We start from the raw sequence: 20,208 nt of genomic DNA, 5'->3' as shown, positions 1-20,208 counted from the left end.
AACTTGGGAAGGCAATTAACAGTTAATCGGTGTGATGAATCTCAACATGTTGTTTAGTACACATTGTGAACGAGGGCTTAAAAGCTCAACCACAGTTGTTGGTTTCTCTCTTGTCCTTCAGCAGAGCAGCCCAGTGCTTCTCCCTATTATGGTCTTTCTGAACTCTGTTTGTGTCACTCATTATGGACGGGTATGTTCAGTAAGCAAAACGCTGCATAACAGCAGGAAATGTGTTTTAAATGGAAATGATGAAACTCAGGAGTGTCATGCACCTATTTTTTTTCCTCTAGCGATTCTGGAGCTATACTGCCCTACAAAGGCTAAGAGCAGTATCAGCAAAAACTCCAAACTGAGAAAAACAGCTTTTTGTGTTTTTCTTACACCAAATATAAGCATCCAATTAAATTTAACAACAAAGGGTACAATTAGATAGATCAAAGGGAGGTGAATATTAAACGTTTCGTTTTTTGACAGTCAGGCAAAATTTGGTAGTTTTATAGGCTATACTGCGCTTTGCCTTTGCATTACTGCGTATACTTACATGGCCATACAATAACATATAGCAGTAAGTGTAGCAAGTGATCATAATCACTTGCTTATATCATAAATCATAAATCACCAAAACCTTTGCACACAGCTGCAGCAGCTGCTTATAGTCGTCAAAAGTACAGTATATGTTAATTATAACCAAACTATTAAAATTATGTGGCATATTATGTAAACCCCCGTTTTTTTTTTTTTTTTTTTATTGACCGTTTTCTCCATCTTCATTCTTTCTGCTAAGCTGTGACTTTCCATCCCCTTTGGCATTATAATCATATTTTTCAAAAAACAAACAAACAAAAAACACGCGTTATTAGATTAATATATTTTAATTGTATCACAAAAGTGCTGTTTTTTTATGGCAATCATTAACGTATTTGTTTTATTTTAGTTTGGGATAGGTCTTCACATGTAATTACAAACAGTTTAAGTTTAATCATTCAGGGAATCAATATATCAATCAATGAAATATGAGCTATATACATATACAGTATGCTATAAAACCTGACTCATGCCACACAAAGGCAAACTGCAGTATCATAGTGAAACAGACTGCAGTACGGGCAGATACTGCATTCTGCCTTGGTTTCACTCTACTTTTCTATACAATACTGCAACTAAAAATGTAAATTTATATAAGAAATTTATTAGGTAGCCATATGAAATTTTAACAGATTGTAGAGCAGATCCTGCACTTTTTATTTGTGCAAAAAAACATTTTGTGAAAAATTGAAAATACTGCTCTTAGCCTTTGTAGGGCAGTATAGGCGGACAGCTTTTGTGTAATGTGCGAGGACCTGGGTTGAAATTCCAACATAATATACAATTTTTGTTTTAATAAACCAAGTAAAAGTTCAATTGAACTTGGCAGATAGCAATCACAATGCATTTTTGTTTGCGTGAAAAAGAGTTTTGACATTATGATGACTCCTTTGTATCCTACTGAAAGTTATTATTATTATTATCATTATTATTTTTTATTATTGTTGTTGTTGTAAATGTAATATAAAAATATTAAATAATATCAATATATACTATACAGTAAAACAATATAAAAAAATAAATGTAAAATAATATAAAATATTTGAGGGGGGGAATTTAAATTGAGAAAATAATAAATAAATGAAAAAATGAAAAATAAATTTGAGAGCATGACTTCTGCCACAACACCTTTTTTATCTACCTTTATTGTAATTCTAAAAATGTTTTTTATTGCAATGTTACTTTTAAAATGGACATGACACTTCTGTTGAAAGCTACTGTTATCAACGCATTACACGCAGTCAACTGTGTGACGACATTGATGAACTAGCGTGCAAAGCTTTGCCTATTGAACACCGCCTAGACCTCACTCTGGGGTGAAAGGTGGAATATATCCCACCATCACCCTGTCCTATTTCTTTCAATTTCACTACGTTGTCGTTTCTATAACAAATAAATGGTCCGCATGCCGGCCCCTCATAACTCACCTCTTTCTTTTCTGCATTTTCTTTTCTTCTGCTCTTCTTTCCTTTCCCTTTTTGTTGTTCTTTTGCATTATAGCTAAACTAAGATTTTCCATGCATGAGGGCAGTGCTAACACTCATAGCAGGACTATGGCTGCTGACGCCAAGCTGCAAAAATGCATGAGGAGAGCGCGGGGCCTACAGCAGCGCATGCAGCAAGAGCAAGAGCAGCAGCAGGAGCCCAGCCGCCCACAGGGGCCCACCAGGTACCTGTACTGTCACCCTGTGTGTCCAGCTTATCCGCTTGTTCAGATCAGTACTCTCCCCGACCCCTGGGTCTATTAGGGTTGTGCGGTATAACGATATAAAATCAGCGCCGCGGTACGAACTTATTTTTGAAAACTTTACAATGCCAGCATACAAACATAATTTATGTGACTTGAAACGTGAAAGCAGAGTTGCTGTATAAGGGTGTAAAAAAGCATTGGTGCATGATTTGAGAGTCAAAATTAAATGTAATGATTATGAAATGTATAAATCAATTATTATAATATACAATAATATCGTTAGTATAATAATACCCACTGTGTTGCCGAGATCATCTTAATCTTCATGCAAGACTGAGGAGAAATGGGTGCACTTTAAATTAAGAAACTTAATGTGGATTCCTTGGTCTGGAATATTTAATATTTTGAATATTTATGTAATGGGATATTTTAATTGAATAAGAATATATTTAAAACAGTAATAATTTATTTGGATACTATATGCTGAGATGCACCTTGTGATGATCATTGTTTTTCATAAGTTATGAAATATGTTAATTAGTTGTTAATTAATTCCATGACAAATGGGCCTTATCTGCCAGATTTCATGTATATTTCAGTTATTAGTAAATATTCCAGTTACATGCAAATCTGTCATACAAAACACAATAGTCTACCTAACATCTATTTATATGCTAGAATTGATACTGAGGTGCCAAAGCTGGTATCATACCGAAGTAAAATATTTTGGTCTGAAAACCAAATCCTTGTGTCTTTAAATTAGGATAAATTACAATTACAGTGTGTTGGACTTTTGTTAAGTGGATCATGAGGAAAGGCTGTGTGTTATCTCTTTGTATTTCTGTTTTATGTCTGTCATTGTGATGCAGTGTTATCTTTAAACATCTAACTTGTGTAGGCATTATTTAACTGATTGGTTTGTCTGAATGCCAGTTGATATTTCACTCTCACAAAGTGCTGGAGCTTTCAGAGGTTAATTTGTTATTCAAAATCACACGGACATGTACAGATCAGGACGGATGCTAAAGATTCCTGATAAGCCCAAGTATTAGAAGCAGAAGGCAGTCTGCTGAGTTATTGGCAAATACAAATTAGCGAATAAATAACCACCAATATAACATGCACATGGCATGCCACTTTACTAATAACGTAGCCTTCCAGAACAATGCAACGGTCTCTGCTGCAGTGTGTCCTATGGAATGCGGTTGTTTTACTGTATTTGTTTTTTCTTGTTCCCTGCTTTCTCTTTCCCCTCCATTGATTAAAGCCGTTGATGTGATGTATGGCCTGACCTGGCCAAAGCCCCTTGGGTAATTACCCAATGTAGTGCTCGAGGAAGTATTTACAGTAAATGAGCCCGCTAGCACATCAATCAGGGATGTTTACCTCTGTACCGAACTTCTCCCAGTTCAGTTGGCTCTATAACCACTCTAGGGCATGCAGCAGCCGCCAGGAACCACCTATCGCCTACAGTAGTACCGCTTTTCTCAATTTCTAAACAAGTGATTCCCAACCAGGTATCCCAGGGGTACTTGCTGTTAGCAGGTTCCAGGCAGCACTGTTATTTTATTTTTGCTTTATATTTATTAGTGTTTATTACAATATTATATACAGTGTACTTTACTCATATTCTTTCTCCACAGCAATTAAACAATCTTTACTTTTTCAGTCCCGTCTCGCATAATCAAACCAACCTTAAAAAATGTAATATTGTTTTAAAATAAGATTCTGTAGTTTCTCCAAACATTTAAATTTGAGATTAAGCTACTTAGAATTTTTTTTCTCCCATGGTATTGATATTTTTAGGTTACATCTGAGTAATTATAATAATGGTCCATTTATAAATATAAATAATTAAGTTAAAAACACATTTCTGGTTTAATGCTAATGAAGGGGTATTTGCCTTATTAATGGAGCCTTGGGATTAAGTAAGAAAAAAAAAAGAGAAACAACCAATCTAAAGGATAAAAGGGGTTGTCGTCTAGGCTTGCATGCTTTGACTGTCATACCCAGCTTCAAAAGCAGGCTTGTCTTACTAATATATTAGACTGTGAGACACCCTGAATGTTAACAGTGTCAGATTCAGGGATCCCTGTACATCTGTACTAAAGGCAACTGCACAACGGATTAAAAACACTGAGAATTGTGTGTTTAGATATTTCAAAGGCTTTTTACTGGTATTAGAAAATGAATCTATCACACAGGTCATCAGTGGGTCGCTGAGGGCCAGTGGAGATGAAGGAGGATTGATGGTATTCTGATGGATGCTCTGCTCTGCTTTATTAGAGGTGAATGGAGAAAGCGAGCAGGTTTCCCTTCTGGAGCAAAGCCAACTCTCATTCTCGCGCTCTCCACTTCTGGGGATCTTTTGGGCGTATTTATGGCTGTTGTAACTCTGGTTTATACGACGACTATGAAAATGATGTCAAGGTCGCGTAGTGCGTCAGCTGTGAAAAGCACATGGGGACTGTGTGTGTGTGTATGCATTCTATGAGAAGTGGCTCATGAATACTGGTGTGAAGGACACAGGTCTCCTTGAATTTGGTCCTTGGCAGCATCGTGTTTTTTTTAGTTAGAAAATGTATTAGAATAGGTTTCATGCAACAAAGCCATTAGCAGGTAGGAATGAAAATTGACATAAAAAAATATTTTGATATGAATGAATGAGTATTGTTTTGTATTACCCTTTGAGGTTCAATTTTACAAATATTCCAAATTGTTTTACAAATTGTTTGCCTCTGTGAATGAATACATGGTGCATACTCTTAGTAGTATAAAATATATATCAGATGTGTATGTGAATTTTATGTGTGACTATCTATAAAAAGTTCAACCTTTTAGCACATGTACAATGCACATTTTATGCACAAGGAAATCAAGGTGTACAAAGTTATGTCCTTCAACATAATGTAGGGTGATTTACTGACAAAAACAAGCATTTCATCTCACATAATACAAAAGTGTTAATCAGTGTTACCTTAGTATTATTTATATACTTTTATATTTTATATTTTCAGTAGTTTTTGTCTTTTTAAAATATTTTTCTTTCAGTTTTAGTAATTTATTATTGCTCAAACTCTAACTTAAAAAACGTGTTGCCTTGGCAGCTAGTTTTTCATGAAATGTGTTTTATTAGCTTTCTTTCAACTAAGAAAACCATTTAAAATAGTTTTAGTAAACAATGACAACACTGGTATGAAGTAATTTCAACCCTTAATGTTTTAAGTACAAAATGTAACATTAAACATGGTTAATTTAAATAAATGTCTTTAAATGTAATTCATTTAATTAATGTATTTTAATTATGCCATTAATGAAATTAATTGTGACATTAATTTTGAGTGATAATGTTGAACATGACTACTGATTTCATTTGTTTTTTTCAGCCAGTGTCTAACCAATATCCTTCTCTCACCCTTCTTTCCTCTGCAGTGAACACCCTGGCCCGGACCAAGTATTGTTGACAGACAATCAGGAAGAGGTCTGGGAGACCAATCAGTTTTCTGTGCTTGGCCCACCCTCTCCTCAACACATGAAATCACCCTCCTCTTGTACAAACTCCCCATCTCAGTCCTCTAGCCACCCATCGCTCAACCCTCGGCCTGCCTCTTCTCAGGCGCAACCCCAAGAGCCAGATGAACGTAGCAGTTGGTCAACCCAGAATAAGGAGGAATGGGGTGGCATCAGGTTATCAGATGTTCTCCAAGCATCAGGCATTCGGATCATGCCCATACGCAAGCACCTGGCCATATCTCTACCTTCTTTGCCCCTTGACTTCTGGGGTGTTTTGGGAGAGGACGAAGAGATCTCCAGCTGTCAGCACCCTCAAGCTTCGTTCTCTCAATCTCCAAATCCTCCTTTGTGGCAGGGCACTGCAGATTGTCTAGACCGGATACCCCAATCCAGCCGGGCCACCAGTCCACCACCTGTCCCTGTTGATGAGAAGGGGGCAATGCCCCGACGAGCCCCCATATGGCAGCCCCTGTCTGCATCTTCCCAGCCTTGCTCCAAACTGACCCCTCCTGTTGCTGCCCGTCATTGGTCCTCTTGGAGCCTAGACCGCCCTGATGCTGTCATCACCCCCTACGACACACCACCTGACCAGAACCAGCGGACAGGAACCGCTCTCTATCAACACACACCTGGAAGACACCTTGCTCCTCACAGTCCCATTAGCACCAGGAAGAAGAACATCTCTAAGCACTCAAACTTCCAAAGCATGGAGCTGGAACCCACAGCGGCAGAGGACCAGGAACTCTCTGAACTGGACTCACTCTACCAGGCTAGTCTCCAGGCTGGCCCGGGTCCTGGCCGAGCCCTGTGTGGTACCAGCTCACCTGCTGTTGGGAGACAAGGTAAATTAAAGTCTTAGATTGTCTTGGTGTTTTTTTTGGTGGTCGAAGTCCAGTCCTTTTAATGATGTTTTATTAACAAAGTTCGGGAGGAACACGTTCAAATTGCCTATCTAATCAGTACGGGAGGAGGCCTATATATACACAGCCAACTCACCTATGTTCCTCTACAGTTTTCTGCATCCCTCCACCACCCTGTCTCCTCACATCTATCTAAGTGTCTCTACATCCCTCCTTTCCACGAACCTGCTCTGCTCTGATTGGCCAGATGCCCCTTTCTGTTCGATTGGTCTACTGTTTACAGCATGTGTCAGAAATGAAACGCCCATTACCGTAACTGAATTTTAGCTCTTGTGGCTTCCTAAAGCTCAGCGATTGTACACACTGTATAGACAGTAATGAGGGGTCGATTTTAGCATATCAATCCGAGCACGAGACCAATGATGAGACATCAGAAGAGCTAGTTATTCAGCTTGGACGACTTGAGCAGGACGTCTCTCAGTGATACGCTACTCAGTTTGATGTACATTATGAGATGTTGCAACTGTAATTCCTCACCATCAGCATTAACAAGTGTATGTCCATCAACAAACCGATGTGTATATTTCTAATTTATTGCAGTGCACATGTGGGAACTTTATCAATAGCTGACCACTAAAGTGAATGACTGATGTAACATTAAAATTTGTAAAACAAATCTTGCTCCATCCTTTATCATTACTTAAAGTAACAACAACAGACAATCTGGATAAATGGACGCAATTTTACGTACTGTAATAGTTGGTCCAAATCTTATTAGCAGAACTATTTCAGTAAGACAGTAATAACGTGAGTAAGCCGGAGACCTACACAATATAAAACACAAAAATATGTATTTTGAACTCCCGGTAAATATATATATACATCAATAATTAATCGTACTTACAGGTTGTGATCCTGAGGAGCAAGTTGGTCCAAATAAAGTGGGAACTGTCCCATCTTTAATGGATAAACGTTTTGTAAATCCGCTTTAGAAATTGGACTTCACAGAGATTTTAGAAGCAATCATCAAAAGGTTGTACTGGTAATTTTATCCACTGACTCTGCCTTGATTTTCTCGCACAGTACCTCCTGCTGCACGAAAGCTGCTCACTGGAGTTGGACGTTCCCGAACCCCCACGGCTGAGCTCGAGAGAACCGCTTATGGACCACCAGGTTGTAGCAGCCCTACTGGATACACAAACATGGTAAGAAATGAGGTACTGCTCACCTGTCTGAAGGTCTAATTGCGAAACTGACCAGGAATCATTTTTCAAATTATGGGTATTTTCTTTCTCTGCATTTTTTAATTTATCATGGAGTCTCATGTCCCGAATTTCTGGTACTACTCCTGCTGTCCATACACTATATGATTTTTGAAATTGCTGTTCTTTTTTAACTACACTACTTATCTCTGGTCACTGATGTCAGTTCAAGTCAAAACACTGCAGGACATCGCAGACAGGTCTAGATATTCAACGTGCTCAGGCATCTGCAACGCATCGGATCATTTCCCCATTTGCTTCAGATTTCAGGTTTTTGTGTCTTTTCCATTAACTTACGACAAGTGCAAAATTAAGGGCTAAAATCGTATGAGGGTATGTGTGTAAAATTCAGTATGTGGGCAGCAGTAGATGCTACCCGACATTAGTGTAAATAATCTAGGTTTTATTTACTTATTTTGTTTGTTTATTATTTGCTGCTTCTTTAATGAGGCATTGCTGTCTCTTCGCTTTGTTTTTGTTATGTCTGGTTTCTCTCCACATCAGAGTCTGTTTTTCATACAGCACACAATCTGTTAGCACGTGTTGATTTTGTTTGGGTGTTGTGTCTGGTTTCATCCAGACTTTCTTTTTTGCTGCTGTAACTCTTTGTTGTCTGTAGTCCCTGTCAGTGGCCCATCAAGAGCTGCAGTCAGGAGAGGAAGACCAGTATGATGCAGATCACCTGCGCCGTATTGCTCGCAGCCTGAGTGGAACTGCGATAGGGAGACGCCAAAACCGACTTGCTGTCTCCCGAAGCTTCGTAAGTATCCCACGCATGAATAAGACTAAAAGGAACTCCGACTGGCTTATTTTCATCTGTGGAGCTAACTAATGGCTAAAATATGAGTGAAATAGTTGGGCTAGTGACTGGCAAGAGTTTGGTAGAGGGCCAAAGGAGAGTGAGGGATCAGATACTGCCCTAGAAACCTGATAAGAGCGCTGTCACCTATGCAGGAGATTGCTAACATGCAGCTACTGCCACTTTAGCCTGATAAATGTGTGCTGCCTGACCCTTGCCGATCACTGCTGAGCTTCAGGTTATTTTATGTACAATTCATATTCATTTACATGTTTTACAAACTTTGCATACTACTTGGTGTACATAGTGTGTTGTTTTGGCATTCATTCATTTCTAATATGTATTGTATGCCGGAAATATATGAATGCATAACTGGATTGTCACATGACATCCATGTGCACCAACACATTGAAGGCAATCACAAACATGCAAAACTTCTTGTTGTCTTACTGAGTCATGCTGCCATCCTGTGTCCATATGCTGTAACTTCACTACATTTGAAAAGAGGCCTGGTGTCCCATTTATAAAGACATGCATGTAATCATCTTCCCAAATATTTATACGTTTGTATACACTATTATCCATTATTAATGATTAATGCTCTATTAATCATTTTTAAATTTTAATTACATGAATGAGCGCATATGAAAGAAGTAATGAATCAAACATGGTTTATTAGATCCACCTTACTACATCCTAGTTTTCTGCCCATACTGTGTATCTACATTTTCAGTTCATTATCCTGTCAGTGATACATTTTTATTATTAATTTTAGATTCATTAATTCATCATGTTTACGTGCACATTATTTTTTTAAGGCCATGTTCTCATTAAACCTTAATTCTGAAAAGAGTTTTACTTGCTCCCAAAGAGAGTGCACAGCTATTAGAGAATTTCTGTATGCATGATTATATTCTAAATAAATAGGACTGTTTTTTTACTACTCTCCAGCCCCAATTTTTGCCATTTATTATGTTTTTCATTCCTAATAATTTAATTAAATAATTCCTTGTCATTCAACATTACCTTTTATAAATGTAGAATTATTGCATTTATTTATTTATTTTATTTATGTTATTTTTTTAGGTTTGTAAAAAACAAAGATATAAAATAAGATTAATAAGATATCTGAAATATATACAGTATGTATAGTACGGCCAGAACGTGGATTGATATTGAATATTGATATTGCATATTAAATATTAAGATACAAGTGGTTACTCATTTCATTCATTTATTCACTCATTGCATTGCATCATTGAAAGTCATTATAAAATCATGTCAGCGTGCACTGGCTGGCATACCAGTGCATGAGCACAAAAAAAGCTTGTACAGCTGCTTTTCACTTGCTGTTCGTGTAAGAACATTTTCACATCAGTTTCTGCTTTTAAAAGTATAGTTCACCGAAAAATGGATATTCAGACATCCTTTACTCACCCTCTCGTCATTCCAAACCTGTATTACTTTCTTTCGTCTGTGGAACACAAGTGAAGATATTTTGAAGAATGAACTGTTTTTGTCCTTAAAATGAAAGTCAGTGACAAAACATTGTATGGACAAATAAATAATTAAAAAAACAACACCCCCCCCCCCCCCCCCCCCCCAAATTTTTCAAAATATCTTCTTTTGTTCCATAGAAGGAAGAAAGAAAGAAAGTCATACAGGTTTGACACCATAAGAGAGTGAGTAAATGACGACAGAGTTCTCATTTTTGGGTGAACTATGCCTTTAATAAATCTCAATTTGTATCTCATTTTTGACTTGGGATCAGATCTGATCTTATGTGCATTTTATAAATGAGGCCCCTGATTCTTTTCATGCCTTACTTTTGTGCTCCCCATCTTTTCCTCTCTCCCCATCTTACCCCTCTCTTCTCCTCTTTTTCTCTCTTTTGACTGAATGCACTTGTGTGATTTCTCGGCCTTGTGCATATCAATGTCTGTATGTTTTGTGTGTGTACCTAGCTGGGGGACTCCGGGGTTTCGCCATATCACAGCTCCATGTACTCACCTAGTTGCCTTCAGTTTCCATTGTCTCATTCAGACCTCCATCTGCTCCAGCCCAGCTATCTTCATCTCCTTCCATCATCTTCACCTCTGTCTCAGCAGCCTGGGCCTTGCAGAGAGGTCCCAGGTAAAGCTAACTCTCGTTTTCCATTTCCATGACCACCTCCTCCATTCAAATGGCCATTTCCCGCTTGTTCCGCATTCATGTTCCTGCCATTGCATTGCATTTGAGTCCAGGCTCCAGTGGCCACCCTGCTAAACATTCTGCATTTGCTTCATTTTTGTTTCCTTACTGCTGTTTGAAGGAGCTCCTCTTTTGTTGTTGCTTTTTTTTTCTTTGATTGGTCTGGATCCTGTCCTTCACACTCCATCCTACCCCACTGCAGGACGTCTCCAGAGGTTCTCCAAGCTTCTGGCTGTGTTTGACGGGCGTCAAACTGTCTCCAGTGGGAAGCACTACGGTCCAGCACTGAGGTGTCCCAACCAATTGGCTTTGGATGCAACCATGTCCTCCAGCCCTGGAAGGTTTCCACAGATGGATTTCTTCCTCTGGACAACCTTTCTGCACACCAATCCCATTCTCTTCACAGTTTCTTGGAGAACTGGAAGGAGCACTTCCCGAGACCTGATGCCATCCTCAGTCACCCTGCGCTCTGTATTGGTCCTTGGGTGATGTTCTTTCATTACCCTGCTCTAGTCGGTAATTCTTTCCATGCAAAAGGCCCCAAAACTCGATCCACAGCATGCTGGAAAGAGCCACAGAAACCAACTTTTTTTTTCTTCTTTTTTTCCACAAGCACTGGTATGGTGTGATGCTTTGGGGCTCAGGTGTGTGTGTATGACTAACCTATGGTCAGACCTGCAGCATGCAATGTTAGGAGCGTGGGGTCCAAACCCGGATCCCCCGCAGTGAGCCATCCAACCCAGAGCACTTAACTTAATTAACTAAAATGTTTAATTAACTGCAGAGGAGAATCATACTGTACCTCCATGCTGCACTAAACAGTAAATGTGTGTTTGTGTGTATGCGTGTGTGCATGTGTTGGGTAGTAAAAGGGGAGGGGCTTATTGTAACTCTGCCCTCTTTAACTTTTACAGTACCGGTAAAAAGTTTGGAATAATTAGGATTTTTTTTTAATGTTTGAAAGACATATCTTATGCTCAATAAGACCGTATTTATTTGGTCAAAAATACAGTAAAAAACGGTAAAAAAAACTTGTGAAATATTATTACAATTTAAAATAACTTTTTTTCCATTGACGGCAAAGCTGAATTTACAGCATCATTACTCCAGTCTTCAGTGTCACATGATCCTTCATAAATCATTATAATATGCTGATTTGCTGCTCCAGAAACATTTCTTGTCAATATTAAAAATGGTTGTGCTACTTTGTTTCTCGAGTACCAAATCAGCATATTAGAATGATTTCTTAAGGATCATGTGACACAGAAGACTGGAATTATGGCTGCTGAAAATTCAGCTTTGCCATCACACGAATAAATCACTTTTTAAAATGTATTTTCAGAAAACAGTACAACAGAAGAAAACAGTAAATTGCAATAATATTTCACAATTATTACTGATTTTACTAGGTTTTATCAAATAAACGCAGCCTTGGTGAGTATAAGAGACTTCTTTCAAAAACATAAAAAAAAAAAAGAAAAATCCAAACTTTTGACCAGTAGTGTATGAAAAAACACACTTTACCCTTCCTCCTCGCCTGTCCCACAGATGCAAATCCTCTGCAAACCAATGTCCCGGAAATCGTTGTCGCTTTGCGGAACTATTTTTCCCAACTCTCCTGCAAACTTTTTTTTGGTAGCGGGTGGGTTAATGTCATGTAGATGCTAAGTACTTTATCCTGTACTAAGTGAATAGAGATGTTTTGTACGGTGTCATCTCTCAGCTCTGGTGCTTTTTGTCGGAGCAGGCATGTAAATCTGCGGCCCTGGCGTGGAGAACGGAACGAGACTGTCTCTTCTAACCTTTTTCCTCCTACTTCTCTGATACGGGCATTCCCTGTAGCACACAGCTGTTTTGTGTCTCGTGTTACAGGCAAAGACTGTGTACATGTTTGACTGAACATACACTAATAAATAAATTTATTGTTAATAAAAAACTATGACATCCTAAGAAATATACAGAGGAATGGAGAAACTACGTAATGACGTTATGGAATGTTAATCAATTCTAGTGGTAATAATTATTATCTGCATTAAGACAAGTATAGTACACTTCAGAAGTGTAAAGCTGGAGAAATTCTGCTATTTTAATTCCATTGACAGTTCTCCCGTTTATACAGGGAGATATGCCAAGTTAAGCTTCCTTTTTATTGTTTATTTTACTTGATTCGATTTTTATTTTAACTTGCAGTGACACTGAAACCACAGTCGTGAGTCTGGCACATGATGGATCTTCAGGCCTGTAATAGTTGAGGGTTTCGATTTTGTAGAATCTACATTATTTCTAGATTTTACTTTAAAGCGACACAGCTGAAGAATGTTTTGGCCCTGATAGCGTACATGAAGCTTATATGCAAAGCTTCACTAGACTGAAATTTGGACAGTATATAAGTGGCCTTGTGCAAGGAATGCTTTCATACTGTTATTCAAATAAACATAAGATTTGTGAGATATATTAACGAAAATCTAATACTCACCAACAGATGTCGGATCACAATATAATATGATTAATGCAGTATTTAACTTTTAATTCTAATCATATTGTGCTGTGATATGTACCTTTTTTCATTAAAAGCCTTTGAGTGCTAAAATAAAATTTATTATAAAATATATAACTTAAAGAGAAATAGATCTTATTTAACTTTGTCTTAACCAAAGATTGGCTCTAACACAAAGATATGTTTTTTTGGTTGTTTTTTTTTTTGTCGTCATTTAGCCTATTCATCTTTCCTTTTGTTTAAAGGATGTTTGAGAATGTAGCAAAGATGGTGTATGAGTATGCTATGCAAAATGCTCTCTCCTGATCTACCAGCAAAGAGTCAGACTGGGACAAAATCAAATATTTTTTCTTCTTTTCGTTTCCTATATACTGAGGAAGAAAATGATTTTCTGCTGAATTGTTGAATATTTACTTATTAATGTCTGTACAGTTAACAGCCTTTGAATGCGAGTTGTAGCCAGTGAGAGGTGGATTTCTCGAAGATGAAATGGCATTTCAAGGGTTTTCCATTTCGGGACTCATTTGTAAATGCTTGAGGTTGAGTGAACTTGTATTTTTGCAATAAAGTTATTACCAATGCACTCCAGCAGGGGCGCTGCACAAACGCCTACACTCTGTGTCTGAGTGTTTATTTTTTCATAGGAAACATTGTAATGTATACCATTATTAAAACTCTCGCAATGGGAGTGATGAATGAATGTCATGCTAATTTCATAACATATGATCTGCAAATTTAACTTTCATTTTCACAATATAGATTATACTACAAAAACAGGGAAGTACAGAAGAGCTGTGTCATGGATTGAGAAAGTATAGCAGCACCTCAGTGTGTCTCAGGATTGTCCTCCCAATCAGCTTACTTTAATCTGCAAGGAAAACTTCTGCTTAATTAAACGGGCAAAGACTGAAATGTCCAAAAAGTGTTTTTCATGATTCTTTCTTTAGTGTATTTCATTTCAACAAGATAAAATATCATCCTTTTCTTATGCTCAAATCACTTGCAGTCATTTTCAGGCTGGTCCAGCTAATGTGTATAGGCGTATACATTTTAGAGGAAACAAATGATCAAAAAGTTGGGTCATACATTCATACACTCTTAAAAACAAAGGTTCCAAAAGGGGAGGGATTTGTAACGATGACAAACAAGAACCATTTTGGGTTCCCCTAAGAACTTTTCAGTAATCAGTTCTTAAAAGAGCCATTTTTTATTATTATTGGTGTAAAGAACATTAATAATCTAAATATTTTCCACTATAAATAATCTTTTGTGCACTGAAAAGGTTCCATGGATGCTAAAGTTTCTTTGTGGAACTATAGATGGCAATACCATTTTTAGCAGTGTACAGCCATCATATTGAACATTATGTATAATAGTATACTAATATATAATGTATGTGTGTGTGTGTATATAGCCTATATATAGTAGGTAGGCCTAATTCACACACACACATCTCTCTCTCTAGATTCATTCTTATGTGTGTGTATACAAATATATACCGTTTAGAACAGCGGTTCTTTTTGACTTCACAACCTTTGTCCAATATTTTCAAAATTTCTTCTGTAATTATGACCCCTTTTTTTTAAAGGGATCATATGATGCGATTTTCTTGTTTTCCTTTTTCTTTAGTGTGTTATGTAGCTGTTTGTGCAAGTAGCCTAAGATCTGCAGAGTTACAAAACTCAAAGTGTCAAACCTAAAAATATATTCTTTATAAAAGTTAAGGCTCAGCCACGCCTTCCTAAAACGATTCGCGTTATTATAATCAGTTATGTCCACTCCCCAATGAAATTACCAATCTGATACGACCTGGTCCAGTCTCGCTGGCAAAGTTGATCGATCAGCTTGGTCATCTGCTTTTTCTGGATCAGATTCAGGCTCAAATTGATAAGTACCTACCTACATTATCACCTGTCATTATTCCTTTGGGATCTGATGTTTCAAATATGGAAAGGATTTCAATCACAATGCACTGGATCGCTGGCCAATCAGAAGACAACGCACTTTTCAGATCGCTGAACTTTGTAAAAATCTACGCGTTTCAGAAAGGCATAAAGTCAAGTCAAGTCAAGTGAAGTCATCCTCATTTATATAGCGCTTTTAACAATGTAGATGGTTTCAAAGCAGCTTTACAGAGATAAACTTAATATAATTTAAGGTAACACAATTGGTTTGATTTTATAGCGGTTCTTGAATAATGTTATTTTCCAGCTAAAGGTAGTTTTGATTGATTCACTTCCGATGAAATGATCATTTGTTATTAAATTAGGGGCCGCTAAGACGACACCGTTCTCTCTAAACAGACTTTAAACGCGAACCTGATAAACGCTGATGGCGTTCACATGCGCATTGAAGCAACACCAAGGAACTTTTCCTCTTCGGCCGCCCTACGGAATTGTCCATTACCGCTGTCGTAAATAATTTAGCCTACCGCAGTCTAAAGTCACACGCACGCTAGCTGTTTATCCCGCACCGGCTTTGGAATCAACAATGGCAGACATCCCAACCTGCAAGAAGCCATTTCAGGGAGGTATATCTTGGTGACTGGATTGTTGACTAGCTTTTTGTGAGGCACACTCGCAAGGTCTCTCGCCCTCTCCCTCTCTGCCGTGCGCGCGCTATGTATGTTATGCGCGCAGTAGGTTCTGTCTCGAATGCTCGCTCTAGATTCCGGGAGATTTGAACTAATTTGCGGGCATCAGGGAGACGCTATCAATATGCGGGAGACTCCCGGGAGACTTGGGATGTCTGCAATGGCCACAGACAATTTTAGGAAGTGGTGGGGGGAAGGGACGTATGCCGTAAAGCAGTCGAATTTTGTAGTTCTTTTTGTGCTCCGTTTGTAGTTCTTTAAAACCAGACCATTCTCAGTTGTAACTGAGTTATGGTCTGGGAAAGCTTCATAGACGAATCATTTCCAAAGGGGCGTCACCAACGGACATAGCTCAAATGCCTCTAGGCACAATTGGATAGACCTAAAACCAATCAGAGCGATGAAGGAGAGATGACTTATGCAGAGCGATGTTCGTCTGAACTCAGGCGGCTACCCAGCGGTACGAGACTGAACTCAGGCGTCTACCCAGCGGTACAGCGGAAGTGGCAAGGAGACGTAACGTCTCCGTTCCCTACTCAGGGAACGAGGGTTACAACCGTAACCGAGACGTTCCCTTTCGTAGTCACTCCGAGTTACGTCGGATGACGGAGAATGGGGGTCCCCGTGTAATCACGCCACCTTCACAGCTGTCTTCCAGTGCCCTGCGAAGTCTGACCTCCCTGTCGTAATATAGGCACGGACGAAGGAGTCCTACTTAACACAGGAATACCAAGGTACACTGGGAAGCATATCTCAGGGGAGATATGCCACAGCATGCCTACCCGTAGGGAGGACTTAAGAATACACATATGGCCCGAGGGGGGCTTCATATGGAGGAACACTGGAGTGACTTTCAACTCCAGGAGTGGCAAGGTGGCTTGCCGAGGGAAAGACACATGCTCAAAGAGGCTTACAGTGGAAATACACATGTGGGGGTTACTCAGAGGAGGAACCATGCACACGGAGGCACCTAGCCAACGCACAGGCAATAGACACTGGCTCCAGCGTCAACAGTGCTGGAGGAACTCAGGGCTTCAGAGAGGAAGGCTCACCTGAGGAAATATCGCATGTATCCAGTCCGTGGAGTGGAATGGCGAGCAAGCGAAGACACCTAACGGCTCCCATGTTAGCTTGAAAAAGACAGTACATGGGAGGAGACTGGCTCCACTCGGAGATTGTAGAATCTGGCGAATGTGTTAGGTGTCGCCCAGCCTGCAGCTCTGCAGATGTCTGTTAGCGAGGCGCCATGCGCTAAAGCCCAAGAGGACGCCACACTCCGGGTGGAGTGGGCGGTCACACCAAGGGGGCACGGTCGAGCTTGCTGCTGGTATGCCAAAGCAATGGCGTCCACTATCCAGTGAGACAACCTTTGCTTGGAGAGAGCCTTTCCCTTCAGCTTCCCACCATAACAGACAAAGAGCTGGACTGAGGTCCTGAAACACTGCGTCCTGTCTACGTAAGCACGGAGAGTGCGTACTGGACAGAGCAGTGCCAAGGCTGGGTCTGCCTCCTCCCGGGGCAGCGCTTGCAGGTTCACCACCTGGTCCCGGAAGGGAGTGGTGGGAACCTTGGGCACATATCCAGGCCGGGGTCTCAGGATCACGTGAGAGTGACCCGGCCCGAACTCCTGGCACGCTTCGTCAACGGAGAATGCGTGCAGGTCCCCTATCCTCTTGATGGAGGCCAATGCAACCAGGAGCGCTGTCCACATTGACAGGAACTTAAGCTCAGCTGATTGCAGAGGCTCAAAGGGAGCCCTCTGCAGGGCATTTAACACCACTGAGAGGTCCCAAGAGGGAACGAGAGGAGGGCGAGGAGGATTCAGTCTCCTCGCTCCTCTCAGGAACCTGATGATCAGGTCGTGCTTTCCAAGAGACTTACCTTCAACTGCTTCGTGATATGCGGCGATAGCGGCCACATACACCTTCAGGGTGGAGGGAGACAGCCTTCGCTCCAACCCATCTTGCAGGAAGGAAAGCACGACACTGATCGAGCATCTCCTGGGGTCTTCTCGGTGAGAAGAGCACCAGTTGACGAAGAGGTTCCACTTCAACGCATAGACATGTCTCGTGGACGATGCTCTAGCGGAAGTGATGGTAGCCGCCACCGCTGGTGGCAGGGTACTCAAACCTGCCTCGTCCCGTCCAGGAGCCACACGTGGAGGTTCCAAAGATCGGGACGAGGGTGCCATAGGGTGCCCCGTCTCTGAGAAAGGAGGTCCTTCCTCCTTGATCTTGCACAGGGTCCGTGCGAGAAGGCTCACTGGGGGAAACGCATATAAGCGGAGGCCCCGCGGCCAGCTGTGCGCCAGTGCATCCGTGCCGAGCGTGCCCTCGGTCAGGGAGTAATACAGGGCGCAGTGGGATGAGTCGTGGGAGGCAAACAGGTCTACCTGTGCGTCCCCGAACTGGTCCCAAATCAGCTGGACCGACTGGGGATGGAGTCGCCATTCGCTGGAGATGGGCGATCTCCCGGAATGTAGATAGCACGAAGGGACCTCAGGTGCTTCTGACTCCATAGGAGGAGGTGGCGTGCGAGTTGCGACATACGGAGGGAGCGTAGACCACCTTGATGGTTGATGTACGCTACTGTCGCTGTATTGTCTGAATGGACTAGTACGTGTTGACCCCTGAGCAACGTTCGAAAACGGTGCAGGGCAAGGCGTACTGCCAGCAACTCGAGGCAATTGACATGCAGAAGGCGCTGGGGTCCTGTCCAGGAGCCCGCGGCAGCATGTCCGTTGCACATGGCGCCCCAGCCCGTGGACGAGGCATCTGTGGAGACAACAACATGCCTGGAAACTCGTTCTAGGGGAACTCCGGCCCGTAGAAAACTGAGGTTCCTCCACGGGGTGAAGGTCTGACGGCAGGTCGGAGTCACTGGGACTCGGAGCGTGCCATGATGCTATGCCCACCTCGGGACTCGATCGCGAAGCCACAGCTGAAGCGGTCTCATATGAAGCAATCCGAGTGGCGTTGCCGCGGCTGCAGATGCCATATGCCCCAGGAGCCTCTGAAACAATTTCAGTGGGACCGCACTCTTGCCCTCGAACTGTCGAAGACAAGTCAGCAGTGAGTGTGCGCGCTCGCTCGTAAGCTGCGCGGTCATGGCGACCGAGCCGATCTCCATACCGAGAAAGGAGATCCTCTGCACGGGGCAGAGTTTGCTCTTCTCCCAGTTGACCCGAAGGCCCAGACGGGCTAGGTGCCGGAGCACAAGGTCTCTGTGTTCGCAAACCTGATCTCGAGAGTGAGCTAATATTAGCCAGTCGTCGAGATAATTCAGGATGCGAACCCCGTGTTCGCGTAGGGGAACAAGGGCTGCCTCGACGACCTTCGTAAAGACGCGAGGAGACAGAGCCAGCCCGAATGGGAGAACCGCTTACTGGTATGCCTGCCCCTCGAAAGCAAACCGAAGAAACGGTCTGTGTCGAGGTAAAATGGAGACATGAAGTAGGCGTCCTTCAGGTCTATCGCTGCAAACCAATCCTGTGGCTGGACGCATTCGAAAATGCGTTTGGTCGTGAGCATCTTGAACGGCAGCCTGCGAAAGGAGCGGTTCAAGACGCGCAGATCCAGGATTGGCCGTAACCCACCGGTCTTCTTGGGGACAATGAAGTACGGGCTGTAAAACCCTGACCTCATTTCGGCTGGAGGGACAGTCTCGATTGCACCTTTCGCCAGCAGGGTGGCAACCTCCGCTCTCATGACCGGGGCATTGGCACCGACCATCGTAAAGCGGACTCCCCTGAAGCGGGGAGGGGACCGTGCGAATTGAATCGCATAGCCGAGCCTGATAGTTCGGGCAACCCAGCGGGACAGGTTGGGAAGCTCTAACCAAGCTCCCAAGAACTGAACCAGTGGAATCATCCGAACCACAGACGTCCCCCCGGAGGGGCAGCGAAGCAGAGTGACCGGCCCAGGCGTGGGTGGCATAGCGGCCCGGTGCGGGGGCGCGGTCATACTCCGCGTCCTGACAGAGGAGACCAGGGAAGGACCAGCGTTCCACGGGGGTCTGCTCTGCCAGGGGTCTGGCGACAGAGGGGGACGAGAGTGGTGTGGTCCGGAGACGGCACACACTGTCATCCGCGCCCTCAGGGACAGAGGGGGACGAGAGCGGCGAGGCCCGGGGGCGTCGCGCACTGTCATCCGGCTCTGTGTGCTCAGTGATGGACATTTCGGTTCTTTCTTTAACCACATTAGGGTGCTGCCCACCCGTG

At 41.9% G+C, this 20,208-nt stretch overlaps 1 protein-coding gene across 6 annotated transcripts in view; it reads left to right on the top strand.

Annotated features, from left to right (window-relative positions):
• Positions 1 to 14,010, top strand: part of usp54b (ubiquitin specific peptidase 54b) — a 139,001-nt gene extending 124,991 nt beyond the window's left edge. For 5 of the 6 annotated variants that reach the window (XM_056255633.1, XM_056255630.1, XM_056255629.1 and 2 more), the window contains 6 exons: positions 2,086 to 2,254; positions 5,708 to 6,630; positions 7,732 to 7,853; positions 8,530 to 8,670; positions 10,674 to 10,842; positions 11,102 to 14,010. In XM_056255633.1, the coding sequence (XP_056111608.1) occupies positions 2,086 to 2,254; positions 5,708 to 6,630; positions 7,732 to 7,853; positions 8,530 to 8,670; positions 10,674 to 10,842; positions 11,102 to 11,388 (1,811 nt within the window). In that variant the 3' untranslated portion in view covers positions 11,389 to 14,010. The remainder of the gene's footprint in view (positions 1 to 2,085; positions 2,255 to 5,707; positions 6,631 to 7,731; positions 7,854 to 8,529; positions 8,671 to 10,673; positions 10,843 to 11,101) is intronic. The other variant, XM_056255632.1, reaches the window with a different exon arrangement.
• The last annotated feature ends 6,198 nt before the right edge of the window (positions 14,011 to 20,208 follow it).

This window comes from Rhinichthys klamathensis, unplaced genomic scaffold, assembly GCF_029890125.1.
Source record: "Rhinichthys klamathensis goyatoka isolate OS25496 unplaced genomic scaffold, OSU_Roscu_1.1 h1tg000121l_1, whole genome shotgun sequence".
NCBI classification, from domain to species: Eukaryota; Metazoa; Chordata; class Actinopteri; order Cypriniformes; family Leuciscidae; genus Rhinichthys; species Rhinichthys klamathensis.
This window is presented reverse-complemented; position numbering and strand designations above follow the sequence as displayed.